Source organism: Heterodontus francisci, chromosome 6 (genome assembly GCF_036365525.1).
Source record: "Heterodontus francisci isolate sHetFra1 chromosome 6, sHetFra1.hap1, whole genome shotgun sequence".
Classification (NCBI taxonomy): domain Eukaryota; kingdom Metazoa; phylum Chordata; class Chondrichthyes; order Heterodontiformes; family Heterodontidae; genus Heterodontus; species Heterodontus francisci.
The window spans coordinates 48,009,353-48,029,898 of NC_090376.1; the positions used below are offsets into that span (position 1 = coordinate 48,009,353).

General features: G+C 45.9%; 1 protein-coding gene across 1 annotated transcript in view; it reads right to left on the reverse strand.

The window, feature by feature from the left end:
* LOC137371573 (anoctamin-7-like) overlaps positions 1-20,546 on the reverse strand; it is a 76,797-nt gene that overhangs the window by 39,414 nt on the left and 16,837 nt on the right. Inside the window, exons 4-10 of the mRNA XM_068034412.1 lie at positions 20,286-20,342; positions 18,422-18,569; positions 18,134-18,314; positions 15,110-15,279; positions 9,697-9,784; positions 6,037-6,214; positions 782-974 (exon numbers count right to left, since the gene is read on the reverse strand). Of these exons, the coding sequence (XP_067890513.1) occupies positions 782-974; positions 6,037-6,214; positions 9,697-9,784; positions 15,110-15,279; positions 18,134-18,314; positions 18,422-18,569; positions 20,286-20,342 (1,015 nt within the window). The remainder of the gene's footprint in view (positions 1-781; positions 975-6,036; positions 6,215-9,696; positions 9,785-15,109; positions 15,280-18,133; positions 18,315-18,421; positions 18,570-20,285; positions 20,343-20,546) is intronic.

Sequence of the window (20,546 nt, forward strand, 5' to 3'; positions counted from 1 at the left end):
CTCACAGCTCCAGCGACCCGGGTTCAATTCTGGGTACTGCCTGTGTGGAGTTTGCAAGTTCTCCCTGTGTCTGCATGGGTTTCCTCCGGGTGCTCCGGTTTCCTCCCACAGCCAAAAGACTTGCAGGTTGATAGTTAAATTGGCCATTATAAATTGCCCCTAGTATAGGTAGGTGGTAGGGGAATATAGGGACAGGTGAGGATGTGGTCGGAATATGGGATTAGTGTAGGATTGGTATAAATGGGTAGTTGATGGTCGGCACAGACTCGGTGGGCCGAAGGGCCTGTTTCAGTGCTGTATCTCTAAAATCTAAACTGTCCTGTAATCACTGCACCACATTTCACACCTCCTTCATCTCCTACTCATACGCTCGCTCATCATACATCTTATCCTCTTTGTTTCTTATGACTTCTATCTTACCCTACAGACTCTGCATGGCAAACTGAAGATGGCTTCATCAGTCACTTCTGTCTGTTCTCTTCCTTTATACTAAAATCTAACACTTTTCTTTCATTGAAATTGTGGACATACCTCTGCCACTTCAGGAAGAGAGGGCCAACCTTCCTGACGGTGCAGCAACAATCTCACCACTGCCAAGCAGCAGCTCAGATACTGGCACCACATGTACTTTAGAGGTTAGGTGAGAGGATGGGTCTTCACGTGATAAATCAATCAATTGGGCAGGGTGAACTTAAGAGACAAAATAATCTTCTTTCTTTCCTATCTTTTTAAATTCTTATCACAAGTTGCTGTTAGAAAATAAGCATATGAATTACAGTACCTGTGATAAAGGCCAAAAATGAAAATAGCCAAACCAATGAGTGCAGGAATAATCAAGCTGAGTGAAAGAATTTCCATCACAGCAAAATAAAATGCAATTTTTTCTCCAAAATAGTTTCTAATCTTCCATAATGGCTGGAATCTGTAGGTCCTAGCCCACAGAATATCAAGATCCATCCAACTGTTGTGAAGATCTGCAGAAGGTTAACAAGACCCATTACATTTAATGTACATTTGCAAAAGAAATTGTAAAATCAGATGTTATAGCCAGCAAAATAAAAACAATTTTGATTCCGTTGTTAATGATTAAAATGAGTCCGTAAGCATAGATCATCAAAATGCTTCCAGGAAGGAAGGAAGGATACAATTATGCACTACAGTAGTAGCTATTTGTGCATGGAGTACCTCCCTGGTTTTAGTTTTAGTTCCAGACTTTCTCTTCTGTTTTCCTGAAAGTGCTGACTTGCTGGAGTTTGGTTTCACAGGGTGCAGTACCTCAACTAATTTCCTGTTCAAATATAGAGGTGTCAGAACCTCTGCCTGACCCTATTCTCACAAGATCTCCACACCTTCTAGCAGGAGTTACAGAAATCAGGAGATTTCTCACAGTAAGCCTGAAGAAATAAGAGATGAGACAATATTTATGGGGCTGGTATTTGGAGTAGGGGGCGGAGTTACAGATGAGAAACCCAGAAGTACAGGTTTCTCTGGGGTTCCAGCTGACAGCCAGCCTACTTGACAGGCTGCCTGTCAGGTGGGAAAGCTTGCAGTAGGAATGCAGTGCAATAGCAGGTAGGGAGGTAGAGAGATATCATGGTTGAGGATTGTGGTGGGGTGGGTGAGAGATCACAGGGGGAGTGAGATGGTGGGCAAAGGAACAAAATCATGTTTGATGGGAGAGACTGCAGGATGGAGATGACAGTCAGGGGGTCTGATCACAGTGCAGTGAGCTGACAGATTGTGGGGGTTTTACAGATTAAGTTTGTTTGACCAAGAGAAACACTCCTGCTCCACCTGGCCCACAAGTATTGCTGTAAATGTACTTACATTATGGATCCAGTCCTTCTTGCTTCCTTTTATCTGCCAGGTTTCCTGAGGCTAGGGAAACCTGGCCTGCATGGGTTAAAAACAAAGCCACTGTTAAAATGAAGGCACGCAGGCTCCTTAAAAGGTTTCAACAACTGACCCATCTCCTCAGAGTGGGTTGATCTCCCGTTCCTCATCCCTTTATTTCATTTCTTTCATGAGATGTGAGCATCGCTGACAAAGCCATCATTTGGGTCCATCCCTAATTGCCCTTGAGAAGGTGGTGATGAACCACCTTCTTGAACCGCTGCAGTCCATGTGGAGTAGGTACGCCCACAGTGCTGTTTGGAAGGGAGTTCCAGGATTTTGACCTGGCAACAGTGAAGGGTTGGTGATATAGTTCCAACTCAGGATGTTGTGTGGCTTGGAGGGGAACTTGCAGGTGTGGTGTTCCCATGCATTTGCTGCCCTTGTTCTTCTAGGTGGAAGAGGTCGCGGGTGTTGAAGTTGCTGTTGAAGGAGGCATGGTGAGTTGCTGCAGTGCATCTTGTCTATGGTACAACTGCTGCTACTGTGCCTCGGTGGTGGAGGGAGTGAATGTTTGTGGATGGGGTGCCAATCAAGCGACTGCTTCGTTCTGGATGGTGTCGAGCTTCTTGAGTGTTAGTGGAGCTGCACTCATCCAGGCAAAAGAAGTATTCCATCGCACATTGGTCTGTTTTGCAGATGGTGGACAGGCATTGGGGAGTGGGGAGATGGGTCGTAGAATTCTCAGCCTCTGACCTGCTCTTGTAGCCACAGTATTTATATAGCTGGTCCAGTTCAGTTTCTGGTCAATGATAATGGTAATGTTGAGGGTGGGGGATTCAGCGATGGTAATGCCGTTGAACATCAAGGGGAGATGGTGAAATTCTCACTTGTTAAAGATGGTCATCGCCTGGCACTTGCATGGCACAAATATTTCTTGCCACTTAACAAACCACGCCTGAATTTTGCCCACATCTTGCTGCATGTGGGCATGAACTGCTTCAGTATCTGAGGAGGCACAAATGGTACTGAACCCAGAGCAAACATCATAAACATCCCCACTTCTGACCTTACGATAGAGGGAAAATCATTGATGAAGCAGCCGATGATGGTTGGGCCGAGGACACTATCCTCAGGCACCCCTACAGCGATGTCCTGGGGCTGAGCTGATTGCCTCCAACAACTGCAACCATCTTCCTTTGTGCTAGGTATGACTCCAAACAGCAGAGTTTGCCCTCCAATTCCCATTGACTTCAATTTTACTAGGACTCCAAGATGCCACACTCTGTCAGATGCTGCCTTGATGTCAAGGGCAGTCACTCTCACCTCACCACTTGAATTCAACTGTTTTGTCCATGTTTGGACCAAGGCTGTAATGGGGTCTGGAGCCTAGTGCCCCTGGCATAACCCAAATTAAGCATCGGTGAGCAGGTTGTTGCTGAGTAAATGCTGCTTGATAACATTGTCAATGACACCTCCATCACTTTGCTGATGATTGAGAGTAGACTGATGGGGTGGTAACTGACAGGATTGGATTTGTCCTGCTTTTTGTGTACAGGACATACCTGGGCAATTTTCCACATTGTTGGGTAGATGAGAGTGTTGTAGCTGTACTGGAACAGCTTGGATAGGGGCGCAGTTAGTCCTGGAGCACAAGTCTTCAGTACTACAGCCAGGATGTTGTCAGGGCCCAGAGCCATTGCAATATCCAGTGACTTCACATGGAGTAAATCGAATTGGCTGAAGACTGGCATCTGTGATGCTAGGGACCTCAGGAGGAGGCCAAGATGGATCATCCACTCAGCACTTGCAGCTGAAAATGGTTGCAAATGCTTCTGCTTTGTCTTTTGAACTGATGTGCTGGGCTCCACCATCTTTCAGGATGGGGATGTTTGTGGAGCCTCCTCCTCCAGTTAGTTGTTTAATTGTCCACAACCATTCATGACTGGATGTGGCAGGACTTCAGAGCTTAGAGCTGATCCACTGGTTGTGGGATCACTTGCCTCTATCTAGCACCTGATGCTTCTGCTGTTTGGCATTCATGTTGTCCTGTGTTGTAGCTTTACCAGGTTGGCACCTCATTTTTAGGCATACCTGGTACTGCTCTTTGCATGCTCGCCTGCTCTCCTCATTGAACCAGGGTTGGTCACCTGCCTTGATGATAATGGTAGAGTGAGGGATATGCTGGGCCATGAGGTTACAGATTGTGGTTGAATACAATTCTGCTGCAGCTGCTGATGGTCCAAAGCGCCTCATGGATGCCCAGTTTTGAGTTGCTAGATCCATTCTGAATCTATCTCATTTAGTGGTAGTGCCACACAACAAAATGCAGAGTATCCTCACTGTTAAGAAAGGACTTCGTCTCCAGAAGGACTGTGTGGTGGTGTCATGGATAGATACATCTATGAAAGTAGACTGGTGAGGGCGAGATCAAATAGGTTTTTCCATTTTGTTGTTTATCTCACCACCTGCTGAAGCCCAGTTTGGCAGATTTGTCCTTCAGGACTCTGCCTGCTTGGTCAGTAATGGTGCTACCAAGCCACTTTTGATGGACATTGAAGCCCCCACTCAGAGTACATTCAGTGCCCTTACTACCCTCAATGCTTTTTCTAAGCAGTGTCCAACATGGAAGAGCACTGATTCATCAGCTGAGGCAGGGCAGTAGGTGGTAATCAGCAGGAGGTTTCCTTACCCGTGTTTGAAATGATTTCATGAGACTTCATGGGGTCTGAAGTCAATGTTGAAGACTCCCAGGGCTACTCACTCCCGATTGTATACCCTTGTGCTGCCACCTCTGGTGGGTCTGTCCTGCTGGTGGGACAAGACATACTGAGGGATGGTAATGGAGGAGTTCGGACATTGGCTGTATGGTATGATTCGCTGAGTATTCCGGCCGTTGCTTGACTAGTCTATGGGACAGCTCTTCCAATTTTGGCACAAGCCTCAAATGTTAGTGAGGAGGACTTTGCAGGGTTGAATGTGCAAGATGTGCCTTTGTCATTTCCAGTGCCTAGGTCGATGCCAGGTGGTCCATCTGATTTTTTAGACTTTTCTGTCAGTTTAATACAACTGAGTGGCTTACTGGGCCATTTCAGAGGACAGTTAAGAGTCAACCACATTGCTGTGGGTCGGGAATCACATGTAGGCCAGACTGGGTAAGGATGGCAGATTTCCTTCCCTGAAGGACATTAGTGAACCAAATGGGTTTTTACGACAATCCAGTGGTTTCGTGGACTCTGTAACTGAGACTAGTTCTGTATTCCAGATTTATTAGTTAATTAAATTTAAATTCTATCAGCTGCCCTATGGGATTTGAACTCTTGTCTCCAGGACATTAGTCCGGGCCTCTGATTAATAATCCAGTAATATTACCACTACACTACCATCACCACCTTTGTTAAAACTAGATGTGGGCGAGTTTGAGGTGGGTTGGGGTTCTAGTTCAGATTTTCAACCTGGTAACCTCCCACCTGATCCAAACCCACACATTGTTGGGGGTTAAAATTACCCCCAGGGCTCTATATTATACAACAGGACAAAACTGGTTTCTACCTTTTTTCAGACAAAGATAATAGCACATGGTTCTGTGGTTACATCATATACTGTAACCAAAGTCAGTGTGTTATAAAAGAGATAGTAAGGTTAGTGTATTCAAGTAGTCTGAGGGGCTGCTTACACTTAAGACAAGTTCCTTAAGCTTGACCTTAACTCAAGTTCAAGCTCAAAGCAGCCAAAAATCCATCCAGTGGTTATCTACATATAAGGAATGCAAATGTGTATCACTTATCTGTTTACTGTGATTGATGTGTCAATAGAAGCTAAGCCGGAGGCTTGATAAGGTATTAAAGTTGCTGCCTCTAGAGTCTCAGACCTATTAATTAGCAACAACTTGCATTTACATAGCACCTTTAACATAGTAAAAGATCCAAGGTGCTTTACAGGAGCGTTATTGGACGAAATTTGGTACTGAGCCACATAAGGAAATATCAGGACGGGCAACCAAATTCTTGATCAAAGAGGTCAGTTTTAACGAGTGTCTTAAAAGTGGAGAGAGAGGCAGAGAGGTTTGGGGGCTGGACACAGCAGATAAGGCATAAGCCAAAATCTTGCACCTACTATTTACATGAATAACTGATTCTTATCCACCTTCACCAAAATTCATCTGCAACCGGTCACACTGGTCATGAGGCTTGCTCCACTTACCACCATTTTCCTGTGTTGGAAATGCACCAGTTTCCTCTGCAGATTTGATTTTGGGTCCTTCATGCAGTGTGAAGGCAGAAATAAATGCTTTCTTCATTAGTAAGTATGGTAAAGTGGGAATCTTCTTTATTTTTCCATCTTCCTTCTCACAATCTGTTTGCCAGAAAACCACAACGTGCTTTAATAAGAATAAGTCAGTGAATGAGAGAACATTCATTGTTATTATAGAGCTATTCACAATATATATTAATGATTTAGATGAGGGAACTAAATGTAATATCTCCAAATTTGCAGATGACACAAAACTGGTGGGAGGGTGAATTGTGAGGAGGATGCTGAGAGGCTTCAGGGTGATTTGGACAAGTTAAGTGACTGGGCAAATGCATGGCAGATGCAGTATAATGTGGATAAATGTGAGGTTATCCACTTTGGTAGCAAAAACAGGAAGGCAGATCATTATCTGAATGGCTATAAACTGAGAGAGAGGAATATGCAACGAGACCTGAGTGTTCTCGTACGCCACTCGCTGAAGGTAAGCATGCAGGTGCAAAAGGCGGTAAAAAAGGCAAAAGGTATGTTGGCCTTCAAAGCAAGAAGATTCGAGTACAGGAGCAGGGATGTCTTGCTGCAATTATACAGGGCCTTGGTGAAGCCACACCTGGAATATTGTGTGCAGTTTTGGTCTTCTTATCTGAGGAAGGATGTTCTTGCTATAGAGGGAGTGCAGCGAAAGTTTACCAGACTGATTCCTGGGATGGTGGGACTGACCTATGAGGAGAGATTGAGTCAGTTGGGATTATATTCGCTGGAGTTCAGAAGAGTGAGGGGGAATCTCATAGAAACCTATGAAATTTTAACAGGACTTGACAGGATAGATGCAGGAAGGATGTTCCCGATGTTTGGGGAGTCCAGAACCAGGAGTCATAGTCTAAGGATACGGGGTAAACCTTTCAGGACTGAGATGAGGAGAAATTACTTTACCCAGAGAGTGGTGAGCCTGTGGAATTCGCTACCACAGAAAACAGTTGAGGCCAAAACATTGTATGTTTTCAAGAAGGAGTTAGATATAACTCTTGGGGCGAAAGGGATCAAAGGGTATGGGGAGAAAGCGGGAACAGGTTACTGAGTTGAATGATCAGCCATGATCATAATGAATGGCAGAGCAGGCTCGAAGGGCTGAATGACCTACTCCTGCTCCTATTTTCTATGTTTCTATTCAGTCTTAATATAAATTTGTAAATAATGAATACTGAACTCAAAATTATTCAAGGGTTCTGTGGTATATGACAACCTTGGCCAAATGCTTGTACTCTCACCTCTGATTCAGAACGCTGTGGATTCTAAGCCTCATTTAAGAGACTTGACCTCATATTCTGGCCTGACACTTGGATGTAGTACTAAGGGTCTGCTGCATTGTTAGAGGTGCTGTCTTTCAGATGAGATGTTAAACTGAAGTCCTATCTCCCTCTCAGGTGGATGTAAAACATCCCATGGCACTATTTAAAAGAAATAAACTCTCCTGATGTGCTGCCCAGCACTCATTCTTCAAGCAGTCCTTTATCATTCTGATGCTTGTGGGACCTCAGTGTGTGTAAATTGGCTGACACATTTCCCTATCCCTAAAGTGAATACAGTTCAAAAATAATACACTGGCTGGGAAACACTTCAGGACATTGCGAAAGGTGCTACATAATTACAAGTTATTTCTCATTCATCAAACCCATAGGGCTAAAAATTCATTAAGGCCTGTTTCCAGATGCAGAGTCAGGATTCATCTTCTGCACGTGCCCATTACCGTCGAGGCAGGCAGCATGCAAGCTCGGTGCTTGCTGCCTGAGCACTCAGCAGGGGGCTGAGCAGCTTAGACTGATATCATGTGGTGTAGCCAGACTGCTCCTCTTAAAGGCAGTCTGCCCTCTTAAAGGAGAGCTGCACTCAGTGGAAGGGAACGGATGCTGACTGCCTTTACTGACACCAGCTGCAAGTAGCAGCTGTACAAATGGAGCACCAGGGAAGAGGGAGAGCTCCTAGGTGCACAGATGCAGCACGAGGCCTTAGTTATGGAGGTCGACAGGAGCAGAGGTCATGTTTCCGCCGGGAGCCAGGAGGCCCTCAAGGATCATACTCTGAAGGGAATGGGATCAGGTGACCAAGGAAATCAATGCCTGGAGTCTGGCATTGAATATCTGGCAGCAGTGCTGCAAGTTCAATGACCTCACACAGGTGGTTAAGGTCAGTGAATGCACCTTCACATCACATCTCCTACCCACCACGCCACCAAGCTGTCACACTGCTCAAGACACTACACCCTCATCACTCACCCATCAGCAGTGCCTAGCACTCAGGACCCAGGCCTAACATTCAGATACTCCACTTCACCTTCACCTTCCAATGATGCCAGCCTCACACCTACCTTGCACTACTTCCACAAATGTCCTGCTATTCAGCTGTGGCAGGTACATCACCTAAATACAGTGCAAAACAATCACTGGCATTCCTCTCTCTCTCTTGCAGGACAAGGTGGCCCATAACCACAGGAGCAGAGCAGAACCAGTGGGGGACAATGAAGCCTGCATCTGCCAGGGCGGCACAGTGGCTAGCACCGCAGCCTCACAGCTCCAGCGACCCGGGTTCAATTCTGGGTCCTGCCTGTGTGGAGTTTGCATGTTCTCCCTGTGTCTGCGTGGGTTTCCTCCGGGTGCTCCGGTTTCCTCCCACAGCCAAAAGACTTGCAGGTTGATAGGTAAATTGGCCATTATAAATTGCCACTAGTATAGGTAGGTGGTAGGGGAATATAGGGACAGGTGAGTATGTGGTAGAAATATGGGATTAGTGTAGGATTGGTATAAATGTGTGGTTAATGGTCGGCACAGACTCGGTGGGCCGAAGGGCCTGTTTCAGTGCTGTATCTCTAAATCTATGGAGGAGATGGTTCCCAACATCATGGGCCGACTGTGACAGAACCTGTTGCATCCGGTGTCACTGAGACCATTCATGGTAATGGTATGGTCCTGCTTTATACCTCCTCTCAACTCCCACCTTATACTGTGCAACCTGTTGATAATATGTCAGTGCACGTCTAGCTTTCCAACCCAGCCCTCCTTCCCTCACCTCAACCATGCTCTTCTGGATTTTCTACTTTCAGATACTCAAGGACTGCCAACCCAGTCACTGCAGCCTCAGAAGGAATTGCGAGAGCAACGCCACAACACTGATGAAGAAGCACCGTCACTCAATCTGACACTCGCAGCCACCAGCTCAGATACTGGCACCGCATGAACCTGAGACAGTAGTGTAGAATCAGGATCTGCATATGGTGAGTCACGGCACGAGTGGACTGCAGTGAGGCTGGAGAGAAGTGAGGCTGGGGAGAAAGGATAGTTCTTGTGCCAGCTCACTGGAGGACGAGTTTGGAGACAAGTTCTGCTGCAGAGGACTCAGATGAAGATTTCAACGGGCTGGCATACAGAAGAAAGCTAATGGGCATGCACACTGAGATTTTTGGTGCATTGACAGGCCTGCCAAATAGCCTGTTGTCACTGTCAAGTAACATAGAAGAGTCTGGCTCCAACTTGGCACAGGGCATCGTGCAGAAATTGGAGCCCATCCGTTCCACCATGGAAGTGGTGGCCAATTCCTTGATAGAACCTGCAGACCCACCCATGAATTGGCATCTGGCGTCCAAAGTCTCAACTCCCACTGCAGCGCAGGTGGTTGATGCTTGGGAAGCCATCTAACATCATCAATGCTGCAGTGGAATTTTAGACAGCAGTCATGAAATGCATGCTTGCTGCTCTGTAGGCTCAGACTGCTGCCATCATGGCTGTGATACAATTGCTCAAAGGGGCATGTAGACTATCAAAGCAGTCCAGCAATCTATCATCCATCAGATTACTAGGATTGCTGAAGCACTGCCCTGGGGAAGTGCCAGTGGCTCTGTGGAGCAGGAACCTGTTGTCCTGTCTCAGAATGACAGTGTTCGTACTCCCTCCACCACCACCATTGTGTCAGTGCCCTTGCTGCTGCCTCTGCTTCTTCACCAGTGTTGTGGTGTTGTTCTTGCCCTTCCTCCTGAGGCTGCTCTGGCTGGACAGGCAGCCATACTTGGGTGTCTGAAAACAGAAAATCAGAAGGGGAAGGTTGGGAGCAGGGAAGCAGGGTAGGATGGAAATGCTAGTCTGCTGCCGCCCATGTCGAGGTGTGAAGTCGGAAGCCGGGCCTTCAAGGCCCAGAGCTGCTCATGGACATCCTCCAAGGCCTTCTGCAGTCTGCCCCACTGAAAGTCAGCAGCCTTCCACCAGTCGTGCTTCAGCCACAGGGGTAGGACCGCATAGGAGCACTAGGCCAGGCAAGGGCTTCTTCCCAGCATGAGGTGCCACGTGAGCCACACCAGAAGCACTGCACACGCACCCCACCCCCGCAGCCATAAGTTTCCTCAATTAGGCCATTTGAGATAAGTAGCATGTTCCAGGTCATTATCTAAACACTAATAGTTCAGTTTCCGTTCACCTGAAACTGTTAGTACAAGAATTTAAGTCAATATTGTTCATCCCTTCGATTCTGTTTTGCTATTTCTTCTTCTGGCTGCAGGGATGGTGTAGGAGGGAGGGTTTTGGTTTCCTGGATAATTGGGGCTCTTTCTGGGGTAGGTGGGACCTCTACAAACAGGATGGTCTTCACCTGAACCAGAGGGGTACCAATATCCTGGGGGGGAGATTTGTTAGTGCTCTTCGGGGGGGTTTAAACTAAATCAGCAGGGGAATGGGAACCTAAATTGTAGTTCCAGTGTACAGGCTGTTGAGAGTAGTGAGGTAGGGGATAAGGTTACAGGGACGCAAGAGGGCACTGGCAAGCAAGAACTTGGTTTAAAGTGTGTCTACTTCAACGTCAGGAGCATCCGGAATAAGGTGGGTGAGCTTGCAGCATGGGTTGGTACCTGGGATCCTGATGTTGTGGCCATTTCGGAGACATGGGTAGAGCAGGGGCAGGAATGGATGTTGCAGGTTCCGGGATTTAGATGTTTCAGAAAGAACAGAGAAGAGGGTAAAAGAGGGGGGGGTGTGGCATTGTTAATCAAGGAAAGTATTACAGCGGCAGAAAGGACGTTTGAGGACTCGTCTACTGAGGTAGTATGGGCCGAGGTTAGAAACAGGAGAGGAGAGGTCACCCTGTTGGGAGTTTTCTATAGACCTCCGAATAGTTCCAGAGATGTAGAGGAAAGGATAGCGAAGATGATTCTCGACAGGAGCGAGAGTAACAGGGTAGTGGTTATGGGGGACTTTAACTTTCCAAATATTGACTGGAAATACTATAGTTCGAGTACTTTAGATGGGTCTGTTTTTGTCCAGTGTGTGCAGGAGGGTTTTCTGACACAGTATGTGGACAGGCCAACCAGGGGCGATGCCACATTGGATTTGGTACTGGGTAATGAACCCGGCCAGGTGTTCGATTTAGATGTAGGTGAGCACTTTGGCGATAGTGATCACAATTCGGTTAGGTTTACCTTAGCGATGGGCAGGGACAGGTATATACCGCAGGGCAAGAATTATAGCTGGGGGAAAGGAAATTATGACGCGATTAGGCAAGATTTAGGATGTGTAGGATGGGGAAGGAAACTGCAGGGGATGGGCACAAACGAAATGTGGAGCTTATTCAAGGAGCAGCTAATGCGTGTCCTTGATAAGTATGTACCTGTCAGGCAGGGAGGAAGTTGTCGAGCGAGGGAGCCGTGGTTTACTCAAGAAGTTGAAGCGCTTGTCAAGAGGAAGAGGGCGGCTTATGTTAGGATGAGACGTGAAGGCTCAGTTAGGGCGCTTGAGAGTTACAAGCTAGCCAGGAAGGATCTAAAGGGAGGGCTAAGAAGAGCAAGGAGAGGACACGAGAAGTCATTGGCGGATAGGATCAAAGAAAACCCTAAGGCTTTCTATAGGTATATCAGGAATAAACGAATGATAAGAGTTAGAACAGGGCCAATCAAGGATAGTAGTGGAAAGTTGTGTGCGGAATCAGAGGAGATAGGGGAAGCGTTAAATGAATATTTTTCGTCAGTATTTACAGTAGAGAAAGAAAATGTTGTCGAGGAGAATACTGAGATACAGACTACTAGGCTAGATGGGATTGAGGTTCACAAGGAGGAGGTGTTAGCAATTTTGGAAAGAGTGAAAATAGATAAGTCCCCTGGGCCAGATGGGATTTATCCTAGGATTCTCTGGGAAGCCAGGGAGGAGATTGCAGAGCCATTGTTGTTGATCTTTAAGTCGTCATTGTCGACAGGAGTAGTGCCGGAGGACTGGAGGATAGCAAATGTTGTCCCCTTGTTCAAGAAGGGGAGTAGAGACAGCCCTGGTAATTATAGACCTGTGAGCCTTACTTCGGTTGTGGGTAAAATGTTGGAAAAGGTTATAAGAGACAGGATTTATAATCATCTTGAAAAGAATAAGTTCATTTGCGATAGTCAGCACGGTTTTGTGAAAGGTAGGTCGTGCCTCACAAACCTTATTGAGTTTTTCGAGAAGGTGACCAAACAGGTGGATGAGGGTAAAGCCGTGGATGTGGTGTATATGGATTTCAGTAAGGCGTTTGATAAGGTTCCCCACGGTAGGCTATTGCAGAAAATACGGAAGTATGGGGTTGAAGGTGATTTAGAGCTTTGGATCAGAAATTGGCTAGCTGAAAGAAGACAGAGGGTGGTGGTTGATGGCAAATGTTCATCCTGGAGTTTAGTTACTAGTGGTGTACCGCAAGGTTCTGTTTTGGGGCCACTGCTGTTTGTCATTTTTATAAACGACCTGGATGAGGGTGTAGAAGGGTGGGTTAGTAAATTTGCGGATGACACGAAGGTCGGTGGAGTTGTGGATAGTGTCGAAGGGTGTTGTAGGGTACAGAGGGACATAGATAGGCTGCAGAGCTGGGCTGAGAGATGGCAAATGGAGTTTAATGCGGAGAAGTGTGAGGTGATTCACTTTGGAAGGAGTAACAGCAATGCAGAGTACTGGGCTAATGGGAAGATTCTTGGTAGTGTAGATGAGCAGAGAGATCTTGGTATCCAGGTACATAAATCCCTGAAAGTTGCTACCCAGGTTAATAGGGCTGTTAAGCAGGCATATGGTGTGTTAGCCTTTATTAGTAGGGGGATCGAGTTTCAGAGCCACGGGGTCATGATGCAGCTGTACAAAACTCTGGTGAGGCCGCACCTGGAGTATTGCGTGCAGTTCTGGTCACCGCATTATAGGAAGGATGTGGAAGCTTTGGAAAGGGTGCAGAGGAGATTTACTAGGATGTTGCCTGGTATGGAAGGAAGGTCTTACGAGGAAAGGCTGAGGGACTTGGGGTTGTTTTCGTTAGAGAGAAGGAGGAGGAGAGGTGACTTAATAGAGACATACAAGATAATCAGAGGGTTAGATAGGATGGATAGTGAGAGTCTTTTTCCTCGGATGAGGATGGCAAACACGAGGGGACATAGCTTTAAGTTGAGGGGTGAAAGATATAGGACAGATGTCAGAGGTAGTTTCTTTACGCAGAGAGTAGTAGGGGCGTGGAACGCCCTGCCTGCAACAGTAGTAGACTCGCCAACTTTAAGGGCATTTAAGTGGTCATTGGATAGACATATGGATGAAAATGGAATAGTGTAGGTCAGATGATCGGCGCAACATCGAGGGCCGAAGGGCCTGTACTGCGCTGTAATATTCTAATTCTAATTCTAATTCTTCTTCTTTGGCCTCCTTGTCTCGAGAGACAATGGGTAAATGCCTAGAGGTGGTCAGTGGTTTGTGGAGGTGCGCCTGGAGTGGCTATAAAGGCCAATTCTAGAGTGACAGACTCTTCCACAGGCGCTGTAGATAAAATTGGTTGTCGAGGCTGTTACACAGTTGGCTCTCCCTTTGCACTTCTGTCTTTTTTCCTGCCAACTGCTATGTCTCTTTGACTCGCCACTCTTTAGCCCCGCCTTAATGACGGAGACATGGACGGCCGGTGGGTCTGATACCAGTGACGAGCTCACTGTATATAATGCGTCCTTGGGGATCCTGCCATCTTCCATGTGGTTCACATGGCCAAGCCATCTCAAGCACCGCTGGCTCAGTAGTGTGTATATGCTGGGGATGTTGGCTGCCTCGAGGGCTTCTGCGTTGGAGATACGGTCCTGCCACCTGATGACAAGGGAGGCAGCGAAGATGGAATGAGTTGAGACATCGCTCTTGGCTGACATACGTTGTCCAGGCCTCGCTGCCATAGAGCAAGGTACTGAGGCCACAGGCTTGAAACACTCAGACTTTTGTGTTCCGTGTCAGTGCACCATTTTCCCACACCCTCTTGGTCAGTCTGGACATAGCAGCAGACCCCTTTCCCATGCGCTTGTCGATTTCTGCATCGAGAGACAGGTTACTGGTGATAGTTGAGCCTAAGTAGGTGAACTCTTGAACCACTTCCAAAGCGTGGTCACTGATATTGATGGATGGAGCATTTCTGACGTCCTGTCCCATGATGTTCGTTTTCTTGAGGCTGATGGTTAGGCCAAATTCGTTGCAGGCAGCCGCAAACCTGTTGCTGAGTCTCTGCAGACACTCTTCTGTGTGGGATGTAATCTTTGTGCCGACCTCTTTTAAAACCCTAGGGCATATGCCATCGGGGGATTTGCTGGATTTTAGTCCTATTAATTTTTCCAGTGTATTATCTTTACTAATTTTAATGGCTTTAAATTCCTCACTTTCATTAGATTCTTGTTCCCAATTTCTGGTATGTTTCTTGTGTCTTCTACTGTGAAGCCAGATACAAAATATTTGAATAACGTCACTGCCATTTCTTATTCTCCATAATAAATCCTCCTGTTTCTGCCTCTAATCGACCCATATTTATTCTCACTAATCTGTTTTTATATTTCTTGCTCGTGTTTTCTACCAAAGCTTTCTGCCCTTTGTTATTTCTTAGTGACACCCATACTGATTTTACAACCTGATTTTCTGGGCTAAGATCCTTTCTCACTCTTGCCTTTATCTCATCCTTTGTTATCGGGGTACTCCACCTCCTTTCCATTTTGCCTATCTTTTATTGGGCATCTCCTGGTAGGACAGATTGCCGAATATGGAAGTACACCAATGTGCAAGGATCCCCAGCATGTTTGTCCTCTAAAGTCAGCGGTGACTCCATTCTCTGGGTCATGTGTGCTGAATGGATGATGACCTCATACCCAACATCATGCTCTATGGCGAGCTTGCTATTGGCATAAGACCAACAGGTCGCCCACATCTGCGAGACAAGGACATCTGAAAGCAGGTCCTCAAGCTGACTGGATCAGAGTCGATGCATGGGAAGTCCTTGCTGCTGACCGGAGTTCCTGAAGAATGGCAGTCAGGAAGGACGTGGAAAAAGCAGAGGACAAAATAAATGATCATATAGCGGAAAAGAGAGCCCAGTGGAAGGAAAAAACATCAGTCGACCTTGGGGCAACGATATTCATCTGTGCCAGCTGTAGATGGAATTGTCACTCACGAGCTAGCCTCTACAGCCACCAGAGGTGATCTTTAGCTCAGAAGTGACATCGCCTTCCAAGATGGATGGATGCCCACTACTACTACCTATCTTTTCTAAAAATCATACCTGGAATATTTAGTTCCCAACCTTTGTCACCCTGCAACCACATCTTATTTATAACTACAAGATCAAGCCCATTAATCTCTAGTTGAGACATTGATTCAACTACCTTGTTACAAATGTTTTGTGCTTTCAGATATAGTACATTTAATTTTAACTTTGAACTTGTTTTTCCTGATGTGGTCTTCGTCACTAATGGTGCATTGCCATTCATAAAAAAATTTGTTTGCTTTTACCCAAATCAGTACTCTGCCTTGACTTTCTCTTCAGAATTTTAAATTTAAGTTTACATGAACTCTCCCTCTCCCTTATTAGTTTAAAGCTCTATCGACCACTTGAGTTATTTATTTCGTCAAAATTTGGTTCCAGTCTGATTTAAGTGGAATCCATCCCAAAGGAACAGCTTCCTCTTTCTTCAGTAGTGGTGCCAGTGTCCCATGAATTGAAACCCCTGCCTCCCTTGCACTCTTTTAGCCATGCATCAATTAGAATTGATGAATGACCAGTAAGAAATCAGATCATTATTTTCAAATAAAGCTGAGAGATTTATGCAGATGGCATTATCATGACTATTTCTTTGGGAAAAATTTCTTGAGATACAACAAAAAAAAATTGATTTTATCTCTGTTTATAAACGTTTGGACAGCCATGTTCGAATTCCTGGTATGGGGTCTGTATATACCTCAGACACTGGGCAGAGTTGGCCTCAGTAAGCACCACAGCATGGCATATCATTGAAACATTGGCAGGGTAGATTAAATGCTGTATTGTTTTCTCTGTCTCTAAGGAAATTATATCTTGCTATAACTGACAAGCATAACCACTTATTAATCATTATTAAAATTATTGACCTTAATGGGTGAGAGGAAAACTTTAGCTGCTGAAATTCAGAACAAATTCCCTTTTAAACAGAACAATGTAGGCTTCCATTATTTTGGAATTAATCTTACATAAAGTGGAGTTTCCCTTTATTAAATTATAAAAACATCAGCAACTACTTACATTGCAATTCTGTTTTCCTTTGTTTGGAACAGTCAGCCCCTCTTAACCAAAAGAAAATAAATTGACAGAATTTTCTTTTTTAATTTGTTCATGGGATGTAGGTGTTGTTGGCAAAGCCACCATTCATTGCCCATCCCTAATTACACTCGGGAAGGTGGTGGTGAGCTGCCTTCAAGAACCACTGCAGTCCATGTGGTGTAGGTACACTCACAGTGCTGTTAGGGAGGGAATTCCAGGATTTTGGCTCAATGACAGTGAAGGAATGGCAACACATTCCAAGTCAAGATGGCATATGACTTGGAGGGGAACTTTCAGGTAATAGTGTTCCCATGCGCCTGCTGCCTTTGTTCTTCTAGGTGGTAGAGGTTGCAAGTTTGGGTGATGTTGTTGAAGAAGCCTTGGTAAGTTGCTGCATTTCATTTTGTAGATGGCACACATTGCAGCCAGGGTGCGCTGGTCGTGGAGGGAGTGAATGGTTAAGGGGTGGATGGGGTACTAATCAAGTGGGCTGCTTTGTCCTGGATGATGTTGAGCTTCTAAAGTGTTGTTGTAGCAGCACTCATCCACGCAAGTTAAGGGTAGTCCATGACACTCCTGACTTGTGTCTTGTAGATGGTGGAAAGGCTTTGGGGAGTCAGGAGATGAGTCATTTACTGCAGTATATCCAACCTCTGACCTGCTCTTGCAGCCACATTATTTATATAGCTGGTCAAGTTTTTGGTCAATGGTGACACCGCACCTCCACCCCCACCCCCCCACACCCAGGATGTTGACGGTAGGGGATCAGTGATGATAATGCCATTGAATATCAAGAGGAGGTGGTTGGATTCTCTTGTGTTAGAGATGGTCATTGCCTGGCACTTGTGTGGTGCAAATGTTACTTGCCACTTATCAGCTCAGGCCTCGATGTTGTCCAGGTTTCGTTGCATATGGGCATGGACTGCTTCAGTATCTGAGGAGTTGTGAATGATACTGAACACAGTACAATCATCAGCAAAAATCCCCACTTTTGATTTTATGATGAAGGGAAAGTCATTGATGAAACAGCTGAAGGTGGTGGAGCGTAGGACACTACCCTGATGAACTCCTGCAGTGATGTCCTGGAGCTGAGATGAGTGGCCTCCAACAAGCACAACCATCTTTATTTGTGCTAGGTATGACTCCAGCCAGTGGAGAGTTTTCCCCTTGATTTCCATTAACTTCAGTTTTGCTAGGACTCCTCGATGGCACACTCAGTCAAATGCTGCCTTAATGTCAAGGGCAGTCACCCTCACCTCACCTCTGGCATTTCACACTTTTTTCCATGTTTGGTCAAAGGCTATAATGTGGTCTGCAGCCGGGTGGTCCTGGCAGAACCAAAGCTAAGCAACAGGCTATTGCTGAGTAAGTGATGCTTGCTAGCACTGTCGATGGCACCTTCCATCACATTGTTGATGATTGAAAGTGGACAGATGGGACAGTAACTGGTCAGATTAGGTTTGTCCTTCTTTTTGTGGACAGGACGTACCTGGACAAGTTTGCACTTTGTTGGGTCGTTGCCAGTGTTGTAGCTGTACTGAAGCAGGTTGGCTAGAGACACCGCTACTTCTGGAGCACAAGTCTTCAGAACTACAGCTGGGATTCTGCTGAGCCCATAGCCTTTGCTGTATCCAGTCATTTCTTTGGTCCAATTGGCTAAAGACTGGTTTCTGTGATGGTGGAGACCTCAAGAGGGGACCAAAATGGCTCACTGACTTGGGACTTCTGACTGAAGATGACTGCAAATGCTTCAGCCTTGTCTTTTGCACTCACGTACTGGGCTATTGCATCGTTGAGGATGGAGATGTTCATGGGACCTCCTCCTCCCATTGGTTGTTTAATTATCCACCAACATTCATGACTAGATGTGGCAGGACTGCAGAGCTTTGTTCTAATCTGTTGGTTGTGGAATCGATTGGCTCCATCTATAGCAAGATGCTTCCACTGTTTAGCATGTATGTAGTCCTGTGTTGTAGTTTTACCAGGTTGGCACCTCATTTTTAGGTGCGCCTGGTGCTACTCTGGCATGCCCTTCTAAACTCCTCATTGAACCTGGGTTGATCCCCTGGCTTGATGGTAATGGTAGAGTGAGGGATATGCCAGGCCATGAGGTTACAGATTGGTGTTGAATACAAATCTGCTGCTGTTGGCGGCCCAAAGCGCCTCACGGATGTCCAGTTTTGAGTTGCCAAGGTGTAATAAAAATGTACTTTTTCCCATAACATCATGTTTTACTTAAAGAAACTTCTAATTACTTACCTGCATTCTAAACTTCCTGCAGCCTTTGTTGGAACAGACTGACTTTACCTCATTCTGCTTTTTAAAAAATCTGACTGAGTGCCTGCGTCTCTATCATTTTTTTTATCTCCCTTTGTACATAGCCTAAAGGGATCAGAGATTTCCCAACATATTGAGTGACAGCAGATTATTGATTACCAAGATAGGCTATCGGATTTCTTTAGTTACTCTTTTCCTTTTTTTATATTTGTAGAATCTTCTATGGTCTGTTTTTATATTTCTTGCTGAATCTATGCATTTAGCATGGTGGTGGTACCACACAACATGGGCTGAAATTTATCGGCCCCTTGATGCAGCAGGTCGAGCGCTGTGGGGGGGCGGGCCGCTAAAATTTTGCGGGGAGAGGCCCGCTTGGACTGCGACTTCGAGAAGATCCCGCCACATATTAGCAGTGACGGGAGGACCTCAGTGAGGCCACCCTGCCGCCTGCCAGCGGGCCCTTCATCAGCATATGCAAAGTAGCATTAATCATATGTAAATAAACTTACCTGCAGGCGACTGCCGTCCCACACCGATATTAAGGCCGCGTTCGAGCTCCGCATGCCTTCGGAACTCCATATAGGGAGGAATAACATTTTCAGGGCAGCAGGGGTGGGGGAGCGGGGAAAACAAACATTATTGATTGTGTGAATGGCGGGAAGGAGGTAGAGGCCAAATGTTAGAAGGTTTGGGGGGGGGGGGTGGTGCGGGGGGGTGAGTTTGGGTAGGGAATAAAGTTTTTTCTGACATTAAGTGCCATTTAAATTACCATGTTGCGGGGGGGGGGGGGAGGGGGGTGGTGTTGGGGAAGGGCCTCCATTACAAAATTTTTTATTTAATAAAATTTTTCAATGCTGCAACTTTAAATATTAAAATAGTACTGAAGGGCTTAAAGCCCTTTAAAAATGGCTCCAGTGCCTTCGTAGTGGCACTGGATGCCATTGCCAGGGACGCAGCGGCTGCCCCCATATGTCATCTGGGGCAGCTGCTCGGCCCCCTCTATTTAAATGAGCCCCCACGTGTAATATTGTGGGGGCTCGGCGGCGGGCATGCTGCTGTGTTCAATAGGCGCCCCCGCGAAGCACGCCACCCGAATAAAATTCAGGCCCATGATGGAAGGTGTGAAGATAGAACTTCACCTCCAGAAGGACGGTGTGGTGGTCACTCCTACAAATACTCTCACTGACAAATGCATCTGTGACAGGTAGATTGGTGAGGACGAGGTCAAGTAGGTTTTTCCCTTGTGTTGGTTCTCTCACCACCTGCCGCAGGTGCAGTTTCACTGCTATGTCCTTCAGCCAAAACAAAGAAAATTAATTAGATTAGTTTGGACAATATATTTCTAAATTGTGGGAATGGCGTACCTTTCTCTGTGTTACTACTCTGCAAAAAACACATTTCTGTATCTTCGTTAGGTTCTCCTGAAATTATTAACAACAACAATTATAAAGATATTATAAAAGGCAGAGCAAACTGGATACCAAAAGTTTAATATATAAAATACATATATAAAAAGTTCAGTAGATAATTGCAATGTATCCATAGTGTGATGAGTTCTTGGTGGAGAACATCGTTATAGTATATATAATAAAAAGTACTTCTTGAACAGAAATGCTGAAACTGTA